Genomic DNA, 18,584 nt, shown 5'->3' on the forward strand with positions numbered 1-18,584 from the left:
TGATGCCACAGTGGTTTTGCTCGTTCAGATTTGTCATGGCCCCTCTGACTTCTATTGGTTTATCTGCTCTCTTTCCATAAAGAACTTTGCCAACCTTGGCCTAGGGCAGCTTGGTTCTTCAGAGAGATTTTGAGATCTTAGAATCTGAATACTCAAGTCTGTGAGCATCCAATGTGAAATTGAACCCCCTCATCTATGTCAGTGCTCCTTGAGTTTTTGAATTACAGCTTGTTGGTGCTGATTGGCTCAGTGGTCTTGGAGGTTTTAGATGAAAACAGATAGGCAACATTCTGTACTTATATGTGAGATAGGTTCAGGTCATGCATCGATATCCTGAGTATATCAACCTGAAAATCCATAATGATTGTGCGCAATAAGCAAACAAAATGTTTATAAATATGACTAGCAAAATCATATCAAGGCACCATTGGTAATGCTGTGGAGTACATGATCAAACATTTCCTAATTGTTTCTGCTTAAACCATTATTAATCACTTTCTCTTACCATAGATTATTTACACATATCCAAACCTATAGGTGCAAAATTCCATTTCCTGCTATGTTATCATGCATATCAATTCAGAATGTTAGTGTGTGTGTGTGGGGGGGGGGAAGAGCAGTGACTAAAAGGCAACTCTGAAAAGCAGACTTTGTTATATTAATATATACATTTCATCAATCAAGTGTGCATTTTGATACCTTATTTTGTGATCTTCACATAAACTATTGGAACAATTATTCTTGTTGTAAAGATTTAGCCACTAAAGATGGATTTGTCAAATTATGAAACTTGTACTTCATACTTTGCCCCTCCCCCCATTCTAGTGATTAAATTTATTACCTAAGGATAGATGCCTTCACCTTGTGTTTTCAAAGCCCAAGTGCTTCTGCTCCTTTGCAAAATGGGGTGAGGAGAAGTAAAGGAAATTTAACCATCCATACATTATTTTTCTCTTCTAGCTGCTTTGCCAGGTTCTAGACCCATGTTTGTATATGTACATTACAGGCTAGCCTGACCTCATCAGAAACTAAGCAGAGTCAACCTTGGATAGTATTTGGATGGGAGACCTCTAAGGAATACCAGGGTTGTGACATGGAGGCACACAATGGGAAACCACCTCTAAATGTCTCTGACTAGAAGACCCTGCAAGTTTGCCATAAGTCAGCTGTGACTTGACAGCACTTTCCACTACTACCAACATTCACTCCAATACTTTATTAAGAGCTGGAATGGGTAATGTAATAAGTATGAGAATATGTAATTGCCTATTCCAGAGGCTCACAATTAGATAAAGAAGTGAGTCAAAGGAATATGAATGCATTCCTTACAACCTACGAGAGCATCTCCCAACATATAGCAGGCACAGTTTTTTTGCAAGTGCTTCCTATGGGGGGGGGGGGATGCATAACACTTGAATACTGATAGGATAAGATTCTGGAAATTTATTAACATCAGTTTCCAGACTGTGAGCTGGCTTCCACATGATTAAGATTCTGTGTTCCTTTCACTGTTGCAGAGGCATAAACATTGGCAATGAAGCTTCCGTATTGGTGTTTTCTATGCACTTTTCTCCTTGAGTCCACAATTTTTGTTGCATTATTTCCTCACCATGCCACTGGAGGGCTTTTGGGGGGCTTAAAAAATGGTCAATTGCTACTGCATAATTACAGAACAGAAATTGGGGGTGGGGGCTCTCAAAAAGGTCTCCAGTGGCACAGCAGGGGGAAAGGGGCTGTTTGGCAGGAATGCCTCTAGCCTTGCCCAGGTGAAATACCCGCAACTGAGGAGGAACAAGAGCTTTGTCCAGATCATGTTCAGCTCACATGATTTTGTTCTCATTTCCCTTCCCTTGCCATTTTAGTGGAATTCTGCATAGTTGTAAATCAATTTCTCAGTTTTTTTATGTAACCAACAGTACATGAGGAGATAAAAAAGAATAGAGATGAAGATGGGCTAGTTGGATAGGCAGCTTTGTTTTTCTAGGTGGGAGCTGAATTGTGACATTCTTCCCACATAACAAAAATTTCTTCCAAGTAGTACACAGCTGGAGGTGGGGACCATATCAGAAAGCATGTGTGAGGTTGAGGAGATTAAAAAATTAGTCATTGTTTTGAACTTGCCTTCACCCAAACTTGTCTGATTTGCTGTTGTCGCACTCCATCCAGCCTGGATGGATAGAAAGTGTTGTGTACCCAGCAAGACCGCGCACATGGTTGCACTGAACTCATGGCCATGCAAAGGGTCCAAGCTTCGCTTCCAAAGACAATAGCCCAAATGGATCCTAGCGCACACGTATCGGATGGCTAGGATCCAAGGAGGGACCTATGGGACCAGAGGACACTGTAAATAGCCTATCTCAGTTGTGCGTGTTTGTTTGAGGTATGGTATGCTATGTGGATATAAGCTAGCCTCGGGCCAGACTAAGTATCTCAAGTTATCCTGTACATAATAAAGTATGAGCTGAAATCACTTCTACATGCATCAGTCTCAGTACTTTATACTGGCGACGAGGATGGGATCTTGATGAGCGAGCCTGACTCTTCATCCAGCACCGAGTACCGATCCAGCGGAAGCTGCCGCCGTGTCCCACATTGCTCCCAAGCAGCACCGCAAAGTGCACCGCTCCCCAGGACACCACTCCCCGCTTCGCTCGAGAGTCATGGCTGTCACTCCAGGACATCTCAAAGTCTTTGACCCCACACACTCTGAGTTTTGGGAATTGTGGGTAGACCAGCTCACCAGCTTCTTCTCCTACCACAATGTCACCGATGAAGGCAAGAAATGGGCCTTATTCCTCAGCACATGTGGGGTGGTCACCATCCACCTGGCCAAGGGCCTCCTGGCATCAAAGAAGCTAACTGAGAACACATACAATGAAATCGTAGAGGTCCTCACGATGTACTACGTGCTGAAGCCTACCATGATGGCCAAGCGTATGGATTTCCAAGTGTGCATCCAGAAGCCCAGCGAAATGGCCTCCGCCTTCATGGCCGAACTCCGTCAACAGGCGATGGACTGTGAGTTTACGAAGGTGGAAGAAAACATCCTGACCCAATTCGTCTGGGGCCTGTGGGTCGCCAAATTCCACCACCACCGACCTCAAGCTAGAGGGAGCCCTCTAGATGGCCACCGCATTCGAAGGTGACCATCCGCCATCTTAATCTTTGACACACGTGTTCCCGGCCGCGGCATCCAACAACTCGGATGAAGATGAAGTCTTGTTCGCCAGACCAGCCGCAGGAAGCTGCACACATCATCAGGAGCGACCAGACAACACGACAAGTCAACTGCCAAGCACTGTGTGCTAGCTGCGGAGAGGCGCACGAATGCCGGATGTGCCGGTTCCACGACACCATCTGCTGAACATGCAGGAAGCAGGGCCACATCACTTACGCCTGCTGTTCCCGAGGGGCCCGGAAGCAGATGTCCACTCACCAGGAGGACCTGGACCTGCACACGCTGACCGTCAACCACCTCCAGCACCAGGTACTGAATTTGCCCCCGAAGCCCCTAATAAGATGCATGTTATGGTATTAATAGAGGGGTCCCCCTGTCGCATGGAACTGGACACAGGCTCTGCATTTTCCATAATCTCAGCAGCGACATTACAGAAACTCTGCCCTGGGGGAGCCCCTCCTAAAAAAGCCATGGGGTCTGTCGTTACGGGACTTTCAGAAAAAAACCGTGGCCATCAAGGGCTGGGGCAAATTCAGGGTACAATTCAGAGACTTTGATGGCCCCTTAGAGTTGCTGGTGGTGGAAGGGAAACTCAAGAGCCTGCTGGGACTTGTGTGGTTTGGACCCCTGGGTTTTGCGGTGACGGGGGTCAACTCAGTACAACCTAAAGACTTTAATGCAGTTTGTGAGGAGTTCTCAGGGGTTTTCAATGGTACGCTTGGCTGCTACTTCGGAACCCCAGTCCCTCTGGAACTTAATCCTGCTGTACGGCCCATCCGTATGAAGGCCAGGTGGCCCCCGTTAGCCTTGTGGCCCAAGATAGAGGCTGAACTGGACCGCCTAGTAGAGCAGGGAGTGTTGGAGCCAGTGACACATGCCCGCTGGGAAACCCCCATAGTCACGCCAGTGAAGCCCAATGGGGATGTCAGGATTTGTGCCGATTATAAGTGTACCATTAACAAGGGACCTCAAGACCATGCGTACCCTGTACCGGTGATCAGTCACCTGTTGGCCTCCTTGGCTGGGGCAAGGGTTTTTGGCAAGCTGGATTTGGCACAGGCCTTTCAGCAGCTGCCGGTGGATGATGCCACTGCCGAGGCCCAAACTATTGTAACACACCAGGGGGCTTTTAGAGTGAGGTGGTTGCAATTTGGGGTGAATGTGGCGCCAGGTAACTTCCAAAACTTGATGGATTGCCTTCTCAAAGGCATCCTAGGAGTCCAGCCATTCTTCAATGACATTTTGATTGTGGTCGCGGACTCCGAAACGTTTGCTGAGTGGCTCCGGTCAGTGCTTGAGTGCTTCACTGCAGCCGGCCTGAAGGTCCTGTGGAACTACTCATGGGCCGCTGCCTGATGACCCATTTGGACCGCCTCCATCCAGACCACATGCCAGAACACAGCGCAAGCTCAGAAGATAAGGAGGCCCCATGAGGGTTCGTTCCAGAGGAATGTATGCCCAAAACTATGGCCGAGGTCCCCCCAGGTTCTGACGAGAGTTGTTCAGGTGACCGAGCCCTGCTCATATGAAGTCTCCTGTGAAGACAGCCAGCTGTGGAGGTGACACATTGATCAACCCACGGCCCCAGATGCAGCAGACGATGACCCTTATCTCCTGGAACCAGAGGCCATGGATCCTCCAAATCCAGGGACAAGCGCTCTACCCAGAGGGGAGGAGAGTGGCAACACAGAACCAACTGGTAACCTGGAGCCCAGTAGCACACTAACCCAGGCGACAGCCCCAGCGGCAGAGATCCTGTCCCCGGAACCAACGGGAACCGTGCCTGAGTCCCCAGCCCCGGCTCCGGACATCCGCCGCTCCACTAGGGAGTGAAGGAGGCCCACATATCTAAAGGATTATGTCTGTCAGGGTAACCTGGACCAAGGGGGGAGGGGTGTTGTGAACCCAGCAAAACTGCGTACGTGGTCACGCCAAACACGTGGCCATGCAAAGGGTCCAAGCTTCGCTTCCAAAGACAATAGCCCAAACAGATTCTAGTGCGCACCTATCGGATGGCTAGGATACAAGGAGGGACCTATGGGACTGGGGGACACTGTAAATAGCCTATCACGGTTGTGGGTGTGTGTTTGGGGTGTGGTTTGCTATGTGGATATAAGCTGGCCTCGGGCCAGACTAAGTATCTCAAGTTATCCTGTACATAACAAAGTATGAGCTGAAATCACTTCCACATGCATCAGTCTCAGTACTTTATAGAAAGGCAGTCTCTTGTATTTGGTATCCTTCAAATAAGGAGGTGTCTTCCCTCATGGAGTGAAGATTCTCATGAGGATCATCAAAGAACTTAATGGACTGCACCCAAAGTACAGCTATAACCACAAGGTTCACTGTATCATCAAGCACTTCCTTCAACTGCCCCATTCTTTACTCAATAAGTAATTAAACTATGGAATTCACTGCTAGTAGACCTAGAGATAGCCATGAATATGGATGGCTTTAAAAGGAGGTTTGACAGATTCATGGATAATAGGTCACTCAATGGCTGCTCATCCTGATGAGTAAAGGGAAGCTCCAAATTCAGAGACAGCAAACTTCTGAATACCAGTGTGCTAGAAGGCCTTGGCCTCCATGCCCTGCTAGGGAGGTCAATAAAAGCTTGCTGAGTGACCTTGGGCCAGTCACATATTCTTAGACTAATCTAATATTGGCTGCAATATGCATACTTGAACCTCATCTTAAACTGATCTAGGTACCTCTTGAGAGATGACTGCAGCGTCATCTATCTATACAATAGGAATGACTCAAGACTGGGCTCATTTAGACAGTGGCTACTTGCACAGCTGGTTCTGTGATTTACTACTGAACTAGATGTTTGTAAACCAGTATTCACTAGTAATAATGGACTGTACATCAACACAACAGTAGTTGAAAAAACCCACAATTCAACATCAGAGCAGTTAAAGTGTCCAGCAAAAACCAACAACACAAAAAATTAAACATCATGGGCATGAGAAAAGGGGACTATATTTTTCTGGTGCCACAAATAAAGATGCATAATTTCTACTGCCTTCAGAAAGAAATTTATTGGACACATCTACAAAGAAAGACCTCTCTCCAACAGTCGCCCACTTAAATATGAGGCAGAAGCAACCCCAAAAGATAGCATCTCAACTTCTGGGTAAATTCCTGTGAGTCCTTCAGGTTCTGTCTGTTCAGGGTTTTAAAGGCCATATGTCAGCTCTTACTTTGAGTGGTGCCCAGAAACTGAGAGCCAATGAACATTTAAACTATGGGTTTAATATGATCAGGAGCTGCAGTGCCTCAAGTGGTTAAGACGCTGAACTGCGGGCTGTGGAAGGTCGGTAGTTCAGCAGTTCGAGACCCGAGTGTGCCGCATGACGGAGTGAGCTCCCGTCTCTAGTTCCAGCTCCTGCCAACCTAGCAGTTCGAAAGCAAGAAATTGCAAGTAGATAAATAGGTACCACTTCAGTGGGATGGTAACAGCGTTCCGTGCGCCTTGGTTTTTAGTCATGCCAGCCACATGACCACGGAAATGTCTTTGGACAGCGCTGGCTCTTCGGCTTTGAAACGGAGATGAGCACCGCAACCCTAGAGTCGGATTCGACTGGCTTTCGAGCAAGGGAACCTTTACCTTTACCTTTAATATGATAATTGAAACTACTGACATGAGCCACCTTAGGAACAGATTTTCTAATGACAGGGAGTGTAAAAGTTGGGCAGCTTTAAAAAACAATATGGGGGTTAATTGGGGCAAGCTGCTAGAGCTGCCAACTTCCAGGTGGTTGGTGGGATTACAACTGATCTCCAGGTGACAGAAACCAGTTCACCTAGAGACAATGGCTGCTTTAGAAGGTGGACACTACGGCATTATACACCATTGAAGTCCCTCCCCTCCTCAAACCCCGCTTTCTTCAGGCTCCACACCCCCAAATCTCCAGGTATTTCCTAACCCAGAGCTGGCAAACCTACAAACTGCTGAAAAACAAATAGGTAGAAACACTCCAGGACATCAAAGAGCTACTGGATCATAAGAAAGATGGAAAGGAATGTGAGGCTTGGGGGTTTTTTTTTAAAGACAGTTATCTGGTTTTATTTGTGTGCGTGGGGGGATGGGGGTGTACTTCAGTCATGTGAATATATAGTATACTGACACATCATTTCTTCAAAAGAATAGCATGTAAGTTGCTCCCCCACATCTCCAAATCAGGAAACTGGCTTTGAAATGTAAATAGTGTAGATGGATAAAATACATGATTCTCTGAATCACAGCTTTCCATAGTTTCAGTTAACACATTCTGAAACATACTGAAGCAATTAAAGATGGAAGGAATATACTGAAAGGATAAGATTCTTGAAAGCTATTAAAATCTGGCCTTTGATAAAAAGGTCAAAGTATCTATTTTCTACATGAAATATTACTCCCAACATGAGGAATCTCCAGTGTAACAAATTGGATATTATTTGCAGTGTCAAAGATACACAGTGATTCTGAATTCTAAGAAAGCACCAGCATTTTTTATTATAGATCCTGTTTCTTTCATTATGTTTTAGTAAAAAATATAAAATAAGGAAGGAAATGAACACGAGTTTGCTAATTGCATTGCTTTGGCATGCACCCAACTTGCAACTCAATCTTCATTTTGCTGCATTGCCTTCAGCAAACGGAGGCATGGCTGAATATAGATTGAGTTGTGAGTTGAGCACATTGTGAAGCAATCACATGATTTGCATCATTCTGTGTTCATTCATCATTCACAAGAGTTTGGTCATTGAATCTGATTCTTATTTCCATGTAATGTTTTTAAGGATTTGGGTTTTAAAGAATTCCATTATGTCCTTGTGCTCATTTTGTTTTGCTAGCAGTGTGGTCTTAGCTATAATAAGTTATACTGTTTATTGAAACAAAAACATTCAGAATAGAGATTTTTTACAGTATTATTGTCTATGTAAAGTACTCAATTTTCTATGTTTTCTGTCTGTTCTAGTTGGTCTTCTAAATTCAAAGCAGACATGAACCATGAAGTAAATTATTCTTTACTGACTATATCTAGTAATACTGATATACTTTTCCTTAGCATAAATAATGATAGCATAATTGCTGAATGTAATGAAATGTTTTTAATAATTTTGAAATTCCAAATAAGTGGACAAAACTGGAAGGCCATAAAATGATATTATCTTTTAAATATGTATTAAAATTATTTCATTTCCCTGAACAGTCTTTGTATTCTAATTGGCGATTGTAACCTAATGACCAGTTGTCTAAATGACTGTCCTATAAAGCCTACAGCCCACAAACCTTTATTACTTGTTATATAATGTCTTGCAGTCTGCCTTACAGCTTTTCTTCTTGTCCTTGTGATAACCTCAGGACCTAAGAAAAGGAATTGTATCAGGTGATCCCAGAATCTTAGATTAACTTTCTCCTTTTAAAAACATACGATTGTAGCCCAAACACTTTACATTTTACTGCACTGTTTCTGAAAATGAAAGGCTAACATTACATGGATAGTGCTATATTTCTTGATGTAAAGCACTTAATACAACAAACACTTATTGTGATTATGCAGATATTTAACCAATGAATTAATTTTTAAAAGGGGTCATATTGTTTTGCAGAGATGTTTCACACAGTGACAAATACACATTTAGCATTAAAAAAATGTTACCTGGACTGTATTCTTACAACTGTCACAGTTTTGTCCTATCAGGAAATTAGGGGGGGAGGGAGAAACTAGGTGGATTATCATGAGAGGAAGACTAAAGGCAAATGCACATAGGTTGTAGAAGTTTAGGATAGGACACACAAAGGAAATCTTGCAGAAGTTAAAGCCATATTTGTCCTTACAGCAACAGGAATGCTGCTTCAGATTTCAGACCTTCTGTCTGTCCATTGTTGCCCGCAGTAACTGTATGCATGCACACAGTGGTCCTTTCTGAACTAATAGCTGACTGTAGCTTATGAACTGGAGAATCTTTTTTTTTAAAGATTTTTTATTGCATTTTTTAAACTAAACCTCTATGGGGTCAGGGGGAAGGGAACAACCTAAAACTACGAGTAACAAGAGATCATTAATACATATTTTAAATTAGTTGATGTTTCCCTAATATCAAAACGGTAATACATGAGAGTTATTGCAATAAAATTGTAAAAAATAAAGCGAGCATTCCAACACAGATTCGACTAAAGTGTATGCTTCTTAGCTTAGAGTTACTGGTTAATAATAGGTATCAGACAGTCAGAGTTACATTATTATACTTATTTTCTTCCTTTACGTTTCTTTTCAAACTCCCTTTTATTTTTAGGAGGCTTAGGAGCCATAGCCCCTAATTTTGCTTCAGAGTCTGAGGATTCAGCCATCAAGGAGTTCTTAGAACTTTCTTCGTTTTTGTCTTCTTTTTCTGCATCTTTATCGTCCTCCAATTTCTCAGGTCCATCTTTATCTTGTTGTTGCTCAAGAATTTTTTTTTGCTTTAAGAACAGAGTCAATTTTTTCTTTCTTCCTGTTGAAGTTGAAAATAAGGCCTTCCGTCTGTAAGGGGTGTTATGCTTTTGCAAAAACAATGGCAAGTCTCTGTATTGTCTTCTTTTTCTGATCTCAAATGGAATGTCTTTTAAGGTTTTGACTTGTTCTCCTTGGATTTTCAAAACATTTCTGCTTGTTGCTTTCAAAATCAAGTCTTTTGTTGACTTTTTTGAGAATCTGACAAATATTTCTGCGGGAAGCTTATTTTTCTTTATATATTCTGGATATGTACAGTATATTATATCCATGTCACTTTGTAACACTTCCATTGTTAAGCCTACCACGGGGGCCAGTTCCTTACTTAAAATCTCCTTCAGGTCCTCTCCTTTCTGCTCCAGAATGTTCTGAAATCTCAGGACATATGCTGATTTTTCCATTTGGAGAGTAACAGTTGATGATTCTCAGAGATTTTATCCTTTTCCACCACCTCCAATCTTTGTCCAAACTCCTTGGACTTAAGTTCAACTTTCCTCAGCTTCTTGGTTATCTTCTCTATTTTTGCTAAAGTTTCTTGAAGTTCCTTGTGTAACATGTCACATTTTTGGTTAAGCATGGTCAGATTGGCTGTGGACAAACTTCGGGGGAACAGATGAGTGCAGAATCAGCCAGTATCTGATTATAGAACAAAGTTTGAGTCCAGTGGCATCTTTAAGACCAACAAAGTTTTATTCTGGGTATAAACTTTCGTGTGCGCACTCTACCCTTTTATCCATGTAACATAATAATAAAACAATAAAAACATATTTATGCTACTGACTTAATAAAGACTTTTTAATTCATTAAATAGGTTGCTTTTACTGATTAATCATTTAGACGACTGATTAAAAACTGAGTGCCTCAGAATCTCATTATAATCCATTTCACAAATTCACAGATTCTAGGGGCCTTGCTCCTTTGTACTCCTGCAGAATTGGCATCCTTAAGTAATAAATTTACACCTTCAGGTTATTCTTCTAGTAATGCCATATTCTCAGTTCTCTTTCTTCCATGAAGAGAGCCATAATAGGTAGAAAATAATTTACCACTTTAATTTCGTCTCTTGGCATGTCAAGGGGTGGAAGAAGCTACAAAAAAAATGGAGCTGGTCAGGTCTAAATGGTCAAGTCTTATTAATTATAATTCTATTTTAAATTCCAATCATGGCACTAATCACATTGCTCTGTGCTTACAATCCTATGCATAATCTAGTGTTTTTTAAAAAGCATAGAATTCTCACAATGTTGTACTCTACTGAAGTTAGTGGAGATTGTGCTTCCATGCTACTAGGCTCCAATCCTAAAAGCACTTATCCATAATTAGAGAGTATTTCTTCTACACCTTTTAAATTGTGGATTTCCTGAAAAATCACCTAATGCCACAAAGCTCAACTAACATCTATGCTTGATTATTATCTATTTAGAATTTTGGAACAACATGCAAAAACAAAAATCACAAACATTAAAAACTGCTTCCTTATTCCTTATCATGAAAAAATGCAACCCTATTCAAACATTTTCTTATAAAGTAGAGATAGATCTTCAGACGACGGCAGAAGACCGGAAGGCCTGGCGTGGTCTGGTCCATGGGGTTGCGAAGAGTCGGACTCGACTGTGCGACTGAACAACAACAACAACAAAGAGATAGATCAAGATGGGTAGCCATGTTTGTCTGTGTGTAGCAGCAGAAAAGAGCAAGAATCCAGTAGCACCTTAAAAATTAACAAGATCTGTGGGCAGAGTATGAGCTTTCGTGAGTCACTGCTCATTTCTTCAGATATCTTCAGGTAATTGCCTATTAACCACATAGCAATGGGAGGGTTAGAGTTAAATTGAGTAAGAAAGAACACTGAAATAAGAGATGGTCCCATTCAAAGAAGAAGGCATGTACAACCAGTTATTTCAAGATAGTGGACATTGTTAGAATATTATCATTCTTTTGACAAATGTATACCCTTGGGGTTTAGAGTGACTGGGAACATCACCAGGATCTTAACAGAGCTCCCATTTTGTTCCTAAAACCAGTTTTTTAAAAAATAATGTTGGAGTCCCCCCATTTGTTTCTTATGGCCATCAAGAGGAAAAAGAATTTGTGGGTTTCTATCTTTTATCTATCTAGTACTGCTCATACAGCCATCATCTTAAATAGAAATTAGAACAAAAATATTTTAAAAGACCTTACTCAGTATTATTTCTCTTATATTTGATTACTGCACCTATGAATTTTGCCACTGAGAGGGTGACACAATCATTTGTAGAATTTGTGGGTTTCATATCAAAACATTTATTTTGAAATTTTGAGGAACTCCCTAAGCACTTAAAAGTAATCTTCCTCTCCCTGCAACCAGGGCATTTTTGTGACAATTTGGAGTATATTTCTGTGGTCTTTCAGAAGGAAAATGAACATTGATTGGACTTGACATTAAGACATTTCCTTGAACATCTGGGGATACTTCCTAAGAACCACTGGCTTCATATAACCCTCTGAATGGGCAGGTCTTTTATGTGGCCATTCAGAAGAATCAATGCATTCCTATGACTATTCATAAAAGATCATTTGCTTGCAAACAGCCATTTTTAACCCAAAATAAAATCACCCTAAGATGTTCCATAATAGAAAGGAGTGGTCACACTGGTTGATGGCGGCACGCTAGCTGACTCACCTCCCAGACTTCCAGGGGGTGAAGCTGCGCTCCAGCCGAAGGAGGGGGTGTGCAGGCTCACTACCCCCCCAGGGGTCCGGCTGAAGGGACCCTGGCCATGGAGCTTTTGAGAGGTTGCCTCTTCGACGGCATAATGTCGGAGAATTGAGGCACTTCTCTGCTCTGACGATCCTTCATGCTGAGAGACTGAATGGACTTAAGTGACGCTGACCGGGGCAAGCGCAGGAGATCGAGCATTAGAAATGGAGAGTAAACGAGGTCCATGGACCGATTATGAACGTGAGTCGTTTAAGCATTGATTAAAAAGAAAAGAAGCTCCCCACCCCCACCCCACGGAACAGAAGATAAGGCGAGCGGGGGAGGGACGCCTCCCAAGCGCATAGACTTTAGAGCGAACAGGGGGGGAGCGGAAGTATAAACGGTTAAAACTGCTAAGGAGTACTTACCAAGGTGAGTGTGAGCATTTAAGCGCATATTCAGAGACTTTTCAAAAAATCTGTGAAAGCAAACAAAGAGAAAAAGATGGTGGGGAAGAGGACGGAGAAAGAGAAACTTTTGAAATCAAAAGTAGCTGAGAGCCCAAAACCGGAAGTAGCCAACGAGCTGGCAAAGTCTTTGGCAGACTCTATGCGCCACCTGCTGGACCAAATGAATAATTTCAAAGAGCAGATGACATCAATGACCCAGTGTATCACCACTCAACAAAATCAGATAAGCGAGATGTTGAAAATGATGAATCAAACAACTGAGAAGGTGAAAGAAGTGGACGCCACCACCCAAAAGGTGAAGAAGAAAGTACAAAAACTGGAAAAGAAGCAAATTTCTACAGAAGAGTAGCTGCTACAATTACAAATGGAAAAGGCTAATATGATCCTTCGCTTTCAGGACATGCCAGAGACTAAGGGAGAGAATCTGAAGGAAATGATCAGTGAAATGAAGGCGGAATTTTTGCTAAGCGAAATGGATGTGGCCTATAGATTATATTCAGTATACATAAAGAAAAATAATCTGCCTGGGGAAATTGTCGTAAGATTCTCGAAGAGGCATGTAAGGGATGCAATCCTGAAAGCAGTATCTGGAGCACCCCTGAGAGCTGGGGAGAGTGTTATCAGAGTACTGAAGGATATTCCATTTGAAATAAGACAACGGAGAAAGAAATATAAAGACCTTGTTCTTTTTCTTCAAACAAATTCAATTGGATACAGATGGCTAATTCCAGAATGCGTCACCTTCAAAATCAAGGATAAAAAAGAAAAGATTGACTCTGTTCTGAAAGCAAAAGAATTTCTAAGAGTCCAGTTGGGAGGGCCAGAGGAGGAAGAAAAAGAAGGGGACAGTAAGTCCAGTGGCAAGCTGGACTCAGGTTCTTCCGGAGAGGACTCTCTGGCAGAGAAGGGGGTAGCTGCTCCTAAAAGTCCTTATAAGTTGCGGAAGAGACTGGACAAGAAGAAGTGAAGGCTGAAGGACTCTGAATTGTGCCTTTGAAAAACTTTGAATTGAGATGCTTTGGGGTATTTCCTTATATCAGTTAAATTTAAGATTTGGAAAAAGTTAACAGAATATGTGACTCAGTTTGTAATGAGATTAATATGACTAAGACTAGATGTTTATTTAAGCTGATTAGAAGGTCTCCTCTCTTGGGTTTTTAGTCAGTAGTGGGTATCTTTTCTTTATCCCTTAGATGTAGTCCCCTCCCTTATTTCTGTTATAGTTTGTAGTTTTAATAAAAATGCAATAAAAAATCCCCATTGGGGAGCAAAAAGAAAGAAAGAAAGAAAGGAGCCAGATCTCAGCAATGCCCTATTTATTTTTTTAACTGTGGAAGATGTATGGCAATCTTAGATCTAGCTGTACACCTATTTTGGCTCATGCAAAATCCATAAACAAGAACAAAATCAGTGTAATATCTTTTATCTGGACCAACCAAACTGTCTCAAAATAGTATTTATTATACTGTGGTTATTTTGTGGCTGGTCCTAATAAAAGGTTTTGCATGGATTTTGTTCTTGGTTTTGAATGTTAGAGCTGCTACTTTGTATTTTTCTGTGGTCAGTCCCATGCACTCAAAAGTAGGATTTAATATTCATATTTTGTAGTCATGCTGTGAATTATGTGGGAAATACATACATTGTCTCTTTATGTGGAACCATTGTCTTCTTGGCCTACTGATTTGATGGTCAGTTCTGTTTGTATCCACATTTCCTCTGTGGAATGTGAGAGTGGTTTGGAGCAGTGCTGCATCATGCAAATTTATGGTGTGGTATATGGAAAACAGCACACCTGTCAACAATGGATAGGCAACCACAGGATGAATATAGAATAACATTAAGAACTTGGCTGCTGGGCAGATTAATAGTTAATTACATGTACTTAGTTGTTCCAATGCATACAATACCACATGTATCAGCAAGACATACAAGTGAAAAACAGATTCTGTAAAACTTGAAGATGCATGGCAGCACTCAGAATTGCAGCACTGGAAGATGTACTTACTACAGATGTGTAATGTGTACACAGAAATGTATTATGAGTTCAACAATATCCAAAGGGACTTGCTTTCAGAAAAGTACAGGAGGATTGGGGATGTACTAAAACGAATGACAGGATGGCCCATTGGACACAATGGGAGATGCTGGAATGCCCGATGGCCAACAATGCCAATTGTCTTGCACTGGCTTCTTTGAAATTCACTACAGCATGCAAAAGTTGCAATGAAAATGCAGAATGGATTTTGAATTATGGTCTCTGGGCCCAGATAGACTGCTCTGTGACTGGAATGACAGCCCCCATACTGAAATGACGGTCCCTGGGAATAGATTCCATTCTCTGGGACTGGAGTGATGGTCCCTGGGAGTAACATAAGTGCTTTGGGAGTGGAATGACGGGCCCTAGAGTGGAATGCTGGTCCCTGGGAGTAGCAGAAGTGTTCTGCAACTGGAATGCTTGGCTCCAGAGTGGAATGATGGTTACTGGGAATAGCATGAGTGTTCTGGGACAGTAATGACAGCCCCCAAAGTGGAATTATGGTCCCTGAGGTTAAAATAAATGTTCTGCAACTGTAATCATAAAACGTAGAGTGGAATGAAATATCTTATATTTTAATTAATATTTTTGGAGGTTGTGTGTTATCCCTGAATAAGTTCTACCTCAGTAGTTATCATGCTTGTCAGCTGTTCTGTTTCTAGGGTTGCCAGGGACCTCCTGGCAACCTGCGGGGGATGGTGGGACTTACCAGGAGTGGGAGGAAGGTCCAAGTGACATTGCAGGCAATGTGACTACATCACTTCTGGCATGCACCAGAACTGATGTCATCACACTGCAATGTCGTAGCAATACTCTGGTATTTGAGCAAAATCTCTATGGTAAAAATGGATTCCAACATAGTTTTTGCCCAAATACCAGAGTGTCACTGACATGATGATGTCACGTCTGGTGCATGCCAGAAGTGATGTCACCACATTGTTGGTGACATAGCTTGGGCCTCCCTCCCTCCTGGTAAGTCACCCACTAGACAGCTGATCAGTGATGGTGGTGGGGCCTGATGGGGGTGGGGGTGGCAATCCTATCTGTTTCATTCCAGAGTCATGATGTTGGTGTCAGCCTCACTCTGTTTGGTTGAAAAGTATAAATCTTGTGCTCCCCCCTTTCCATTTCTTCCTTAGATCCCCACAGCATCTAAGTCTCCTTTCTTCCTCTTTTCCATATTTCTGTTATGTGTCACACCCTATCTGAACTCCCTGGGCACCGTTGCCCACTATGTTGACTTCTGACCAGCAGCACCAACCCTACAGCCTCTCTGTGAGAAATCCCATCCCGTATTCTAGGTGATGCGTTCTTTCCTATATGAAGATTTTAATATCTAAATTAAGGATGGGGCAAACCAACTGATAAATTAAAGTTTGTCAAGAATTTTGGTCTGTTCAAGATTCGCAAACTGAAGTTTGTGAACTAAAGAACTGGGATGAATTTTGGTGCAATTTGTGGTGGCTCATGATGGTTCGTGAAGAGTAGAAAGCAGGGGTTTACCTTTGCTTTCTGCTCTTCACAAGAAGAAGATATTGGATTTATACTCCACCCTTCACTACCTGAAGGAGTCTCAGAGTGGTTTACAATCCCCTCCCCTTCCCCTCCCCACAACAGACACCCTGTGAGGTACGTGGGGCTGAGAGAGCACTCCCAGAACTGTCCTTGCAAGAACAGCTCTGAAAGAATTTAGGACTGACCCAAGGTCCCCTCCACTCAGCTGTTTGGTTTTAATGGCTCAGCGCCATTTAAACCCTGTTTTCAGCTCCCTACCGTTTTTCATGGAGGCAGAAAACGGGTTTAATGGCCCTGCTTTCTGATCCCAGCAAAAAGCCGTGGGGAGCAGAAAGGAGAGTTTAATGGAAGGAGTGAAATGCCTTTCTGGGAGCACTTCAACCCCCCCCCCTTCTGCTGGTTGGAGCTCACCATGGCAAGCAGAAAGGTGGAAGGGAAGTCCCATCCCATGGGATCTCCCTGCTTTCTGCTGGCCACTGTTTTTTGGCTTGCAGTCCTTTTAAAGTTTAAAGAGCCTGCAAAAGACAGCCCAAAACAGCTGCACAGCAGAGAGCACCTCCTCACGATGGTAACACCACATAGCTGTTTTTCTGCTGTTTTGCAGTCCCATACAGCCCAACACAGCTCAGCTGTTTTTCAGGCTTTCTTTAAACCCCATTTAAACGGACTGCGGTCCCTTTCAATGGTGTTTGCAGGGCCATGAAACTATTTGGTTCGTAAATGAGCCTCCTGGTTTGGGGACCAAACTGCATTTTCCTGGTTAGTGCCCATCCCTAATCTGAATCTCTTTATAGCACATCAGGCCATTTGCCCATTTGACAAGTACTCTGACTTTCTTTGGCTCCCTAGTATCTCAGGCACAGGTGAACAGTTCTCTGCTTCCTGTTTTCTCTTTGACACCTCTCACTTCCACCTTTCAACACACACACTCTTACCCACCATTCACAGGAAGGATTCAAAACCGAAAATTTACTGATACAACATTAATTGCTGAATACAACTGGTTTAATATTATCTCTGATGCACACTGTTTGCAAACAAAATACATTTGACGTTTGATGGTGGCAGATGGTAGGCAAGCTGCATTAGATACCATTGTCTGCTGCTGCAACAGAACACCATGCAGTCTTCTAATGTGAAGTTGACCTGGCATGACTCTTCTGGGCATGTTAATCATCTGCTGGTATCTTTATCAGATAACGACAAAAAGTTCTGTAGCATTGCGATCTTCCCTTCCTCCCTGTGCTCTTCCCCCTGCTGGTGAGTGTTGTATTGCAGGCATCATGGAAAATGGTGTTTTTGTATTTGACTTGCTTTGCATTGTAATGTTTTATGCCTGCAATTTTAAAATGCATATAAATTGTGGTATGAAATGATTCAAATTGATGTTGCACACCTCAAAATCTCTTTCTAAAATTATCCATATTTTTTATCACTGTCCAGACCTTTTAAAAATCTTTCTGGCGTTTTGAGAGATATAAGACTCTGATATGTAAATATTATATTTTTTTCTTGGGGGGATATATTATTAAAGTTTTTAAATGCTTAAAAAAAGTTTTGTAGCAGAGGTTATGTATGTGTACTTCAGTAGCCATAGAAAGAAGCTGATGGCATAATTTCCATAAGAAACCTGGAATTTGTTTTTGTTCCAGTCCCAAAGCACTGATTGTATTCCTAAAGGCCTTCATTCCATGGTGGGGGCGCAATGTTCCCTCTAAGCTGTGGAGTCTTGTGAGCAAAATTTCTACTTTGTGAGCTACTGGTATTCAAGTTGTGAGCGAGTGATTCAGCTACTGCATAAATTAGTTTGTTCTGGAGCCATCCTTCCTGAGCTAAGACAAAAATGTGTGAGCTGGAGGCTAAAAAACTGTGAGCTAGCTCACACTAACTCAGCTTAGAGGGAACACTGGTGGGGGAGCTGCCATTACAGTCCCAGAGCAGTTTATGTGGTCCCAGAGACCATCATTGTACTCCGGGGCCTCTCATTCCAGACCCAGAACACTTCTACTCCCAGGGACCGTCATTCCACTCTGGGGTCTGTCATTCTAGGCCTAGAACATTGATTCTATTTCTGAGGACTGTTGTTCCAATCCAATAACAGTCTATCTGGGCTAGGGTTGCCAGGTCCCCTCATTGTCATGGTGGGGGATTTGGGTGTTGTTCCATGGGTGGGTGGGATGTCATGCATGATGCTCTGGTTTTTGGGCAAAACTCTATGGTTTGT

The 18,584-nt window shown here is 42.5% G+C and overlaps 1 protein-coding gene across 1 annotated transcript in view; it reads left to right on the top strand.

The window, feature by feature from the left end:
• Window positions 1-3,327: 3,327 nt before the first annotated feature.
• ASXL3 (additional sex combs like 3, transcriptional regulator) overlaps window positions 3,328-18,584 on the top strand; it is a 167,848-nt gene continuing 152,591 nt past the window's right edge. The window contains 1 exon segment of the mRNA XM_015426393.1: window positions 3,328-3,531. Within this exon segment, the coding sequence (XP_015281879.1) occupies window positions 3,328-3,531 (204 nt within the window).

Source organism: Gekko japonicus, unplaced genomic scaffold, assembly GCF_001447785.1.
Source record: "Gekko japonicus isolate JY-2015 unplaced genomic scaffold, Gekko_japonicus_V1.1 scaffold802, whole genome shotgun sequence".
Lineage (NCBI taxonomy): Eukaryota > Metazoa > Chordata > Lepidosauria > Squamata > Gekkonidae > Gekko > Gekko japonicus.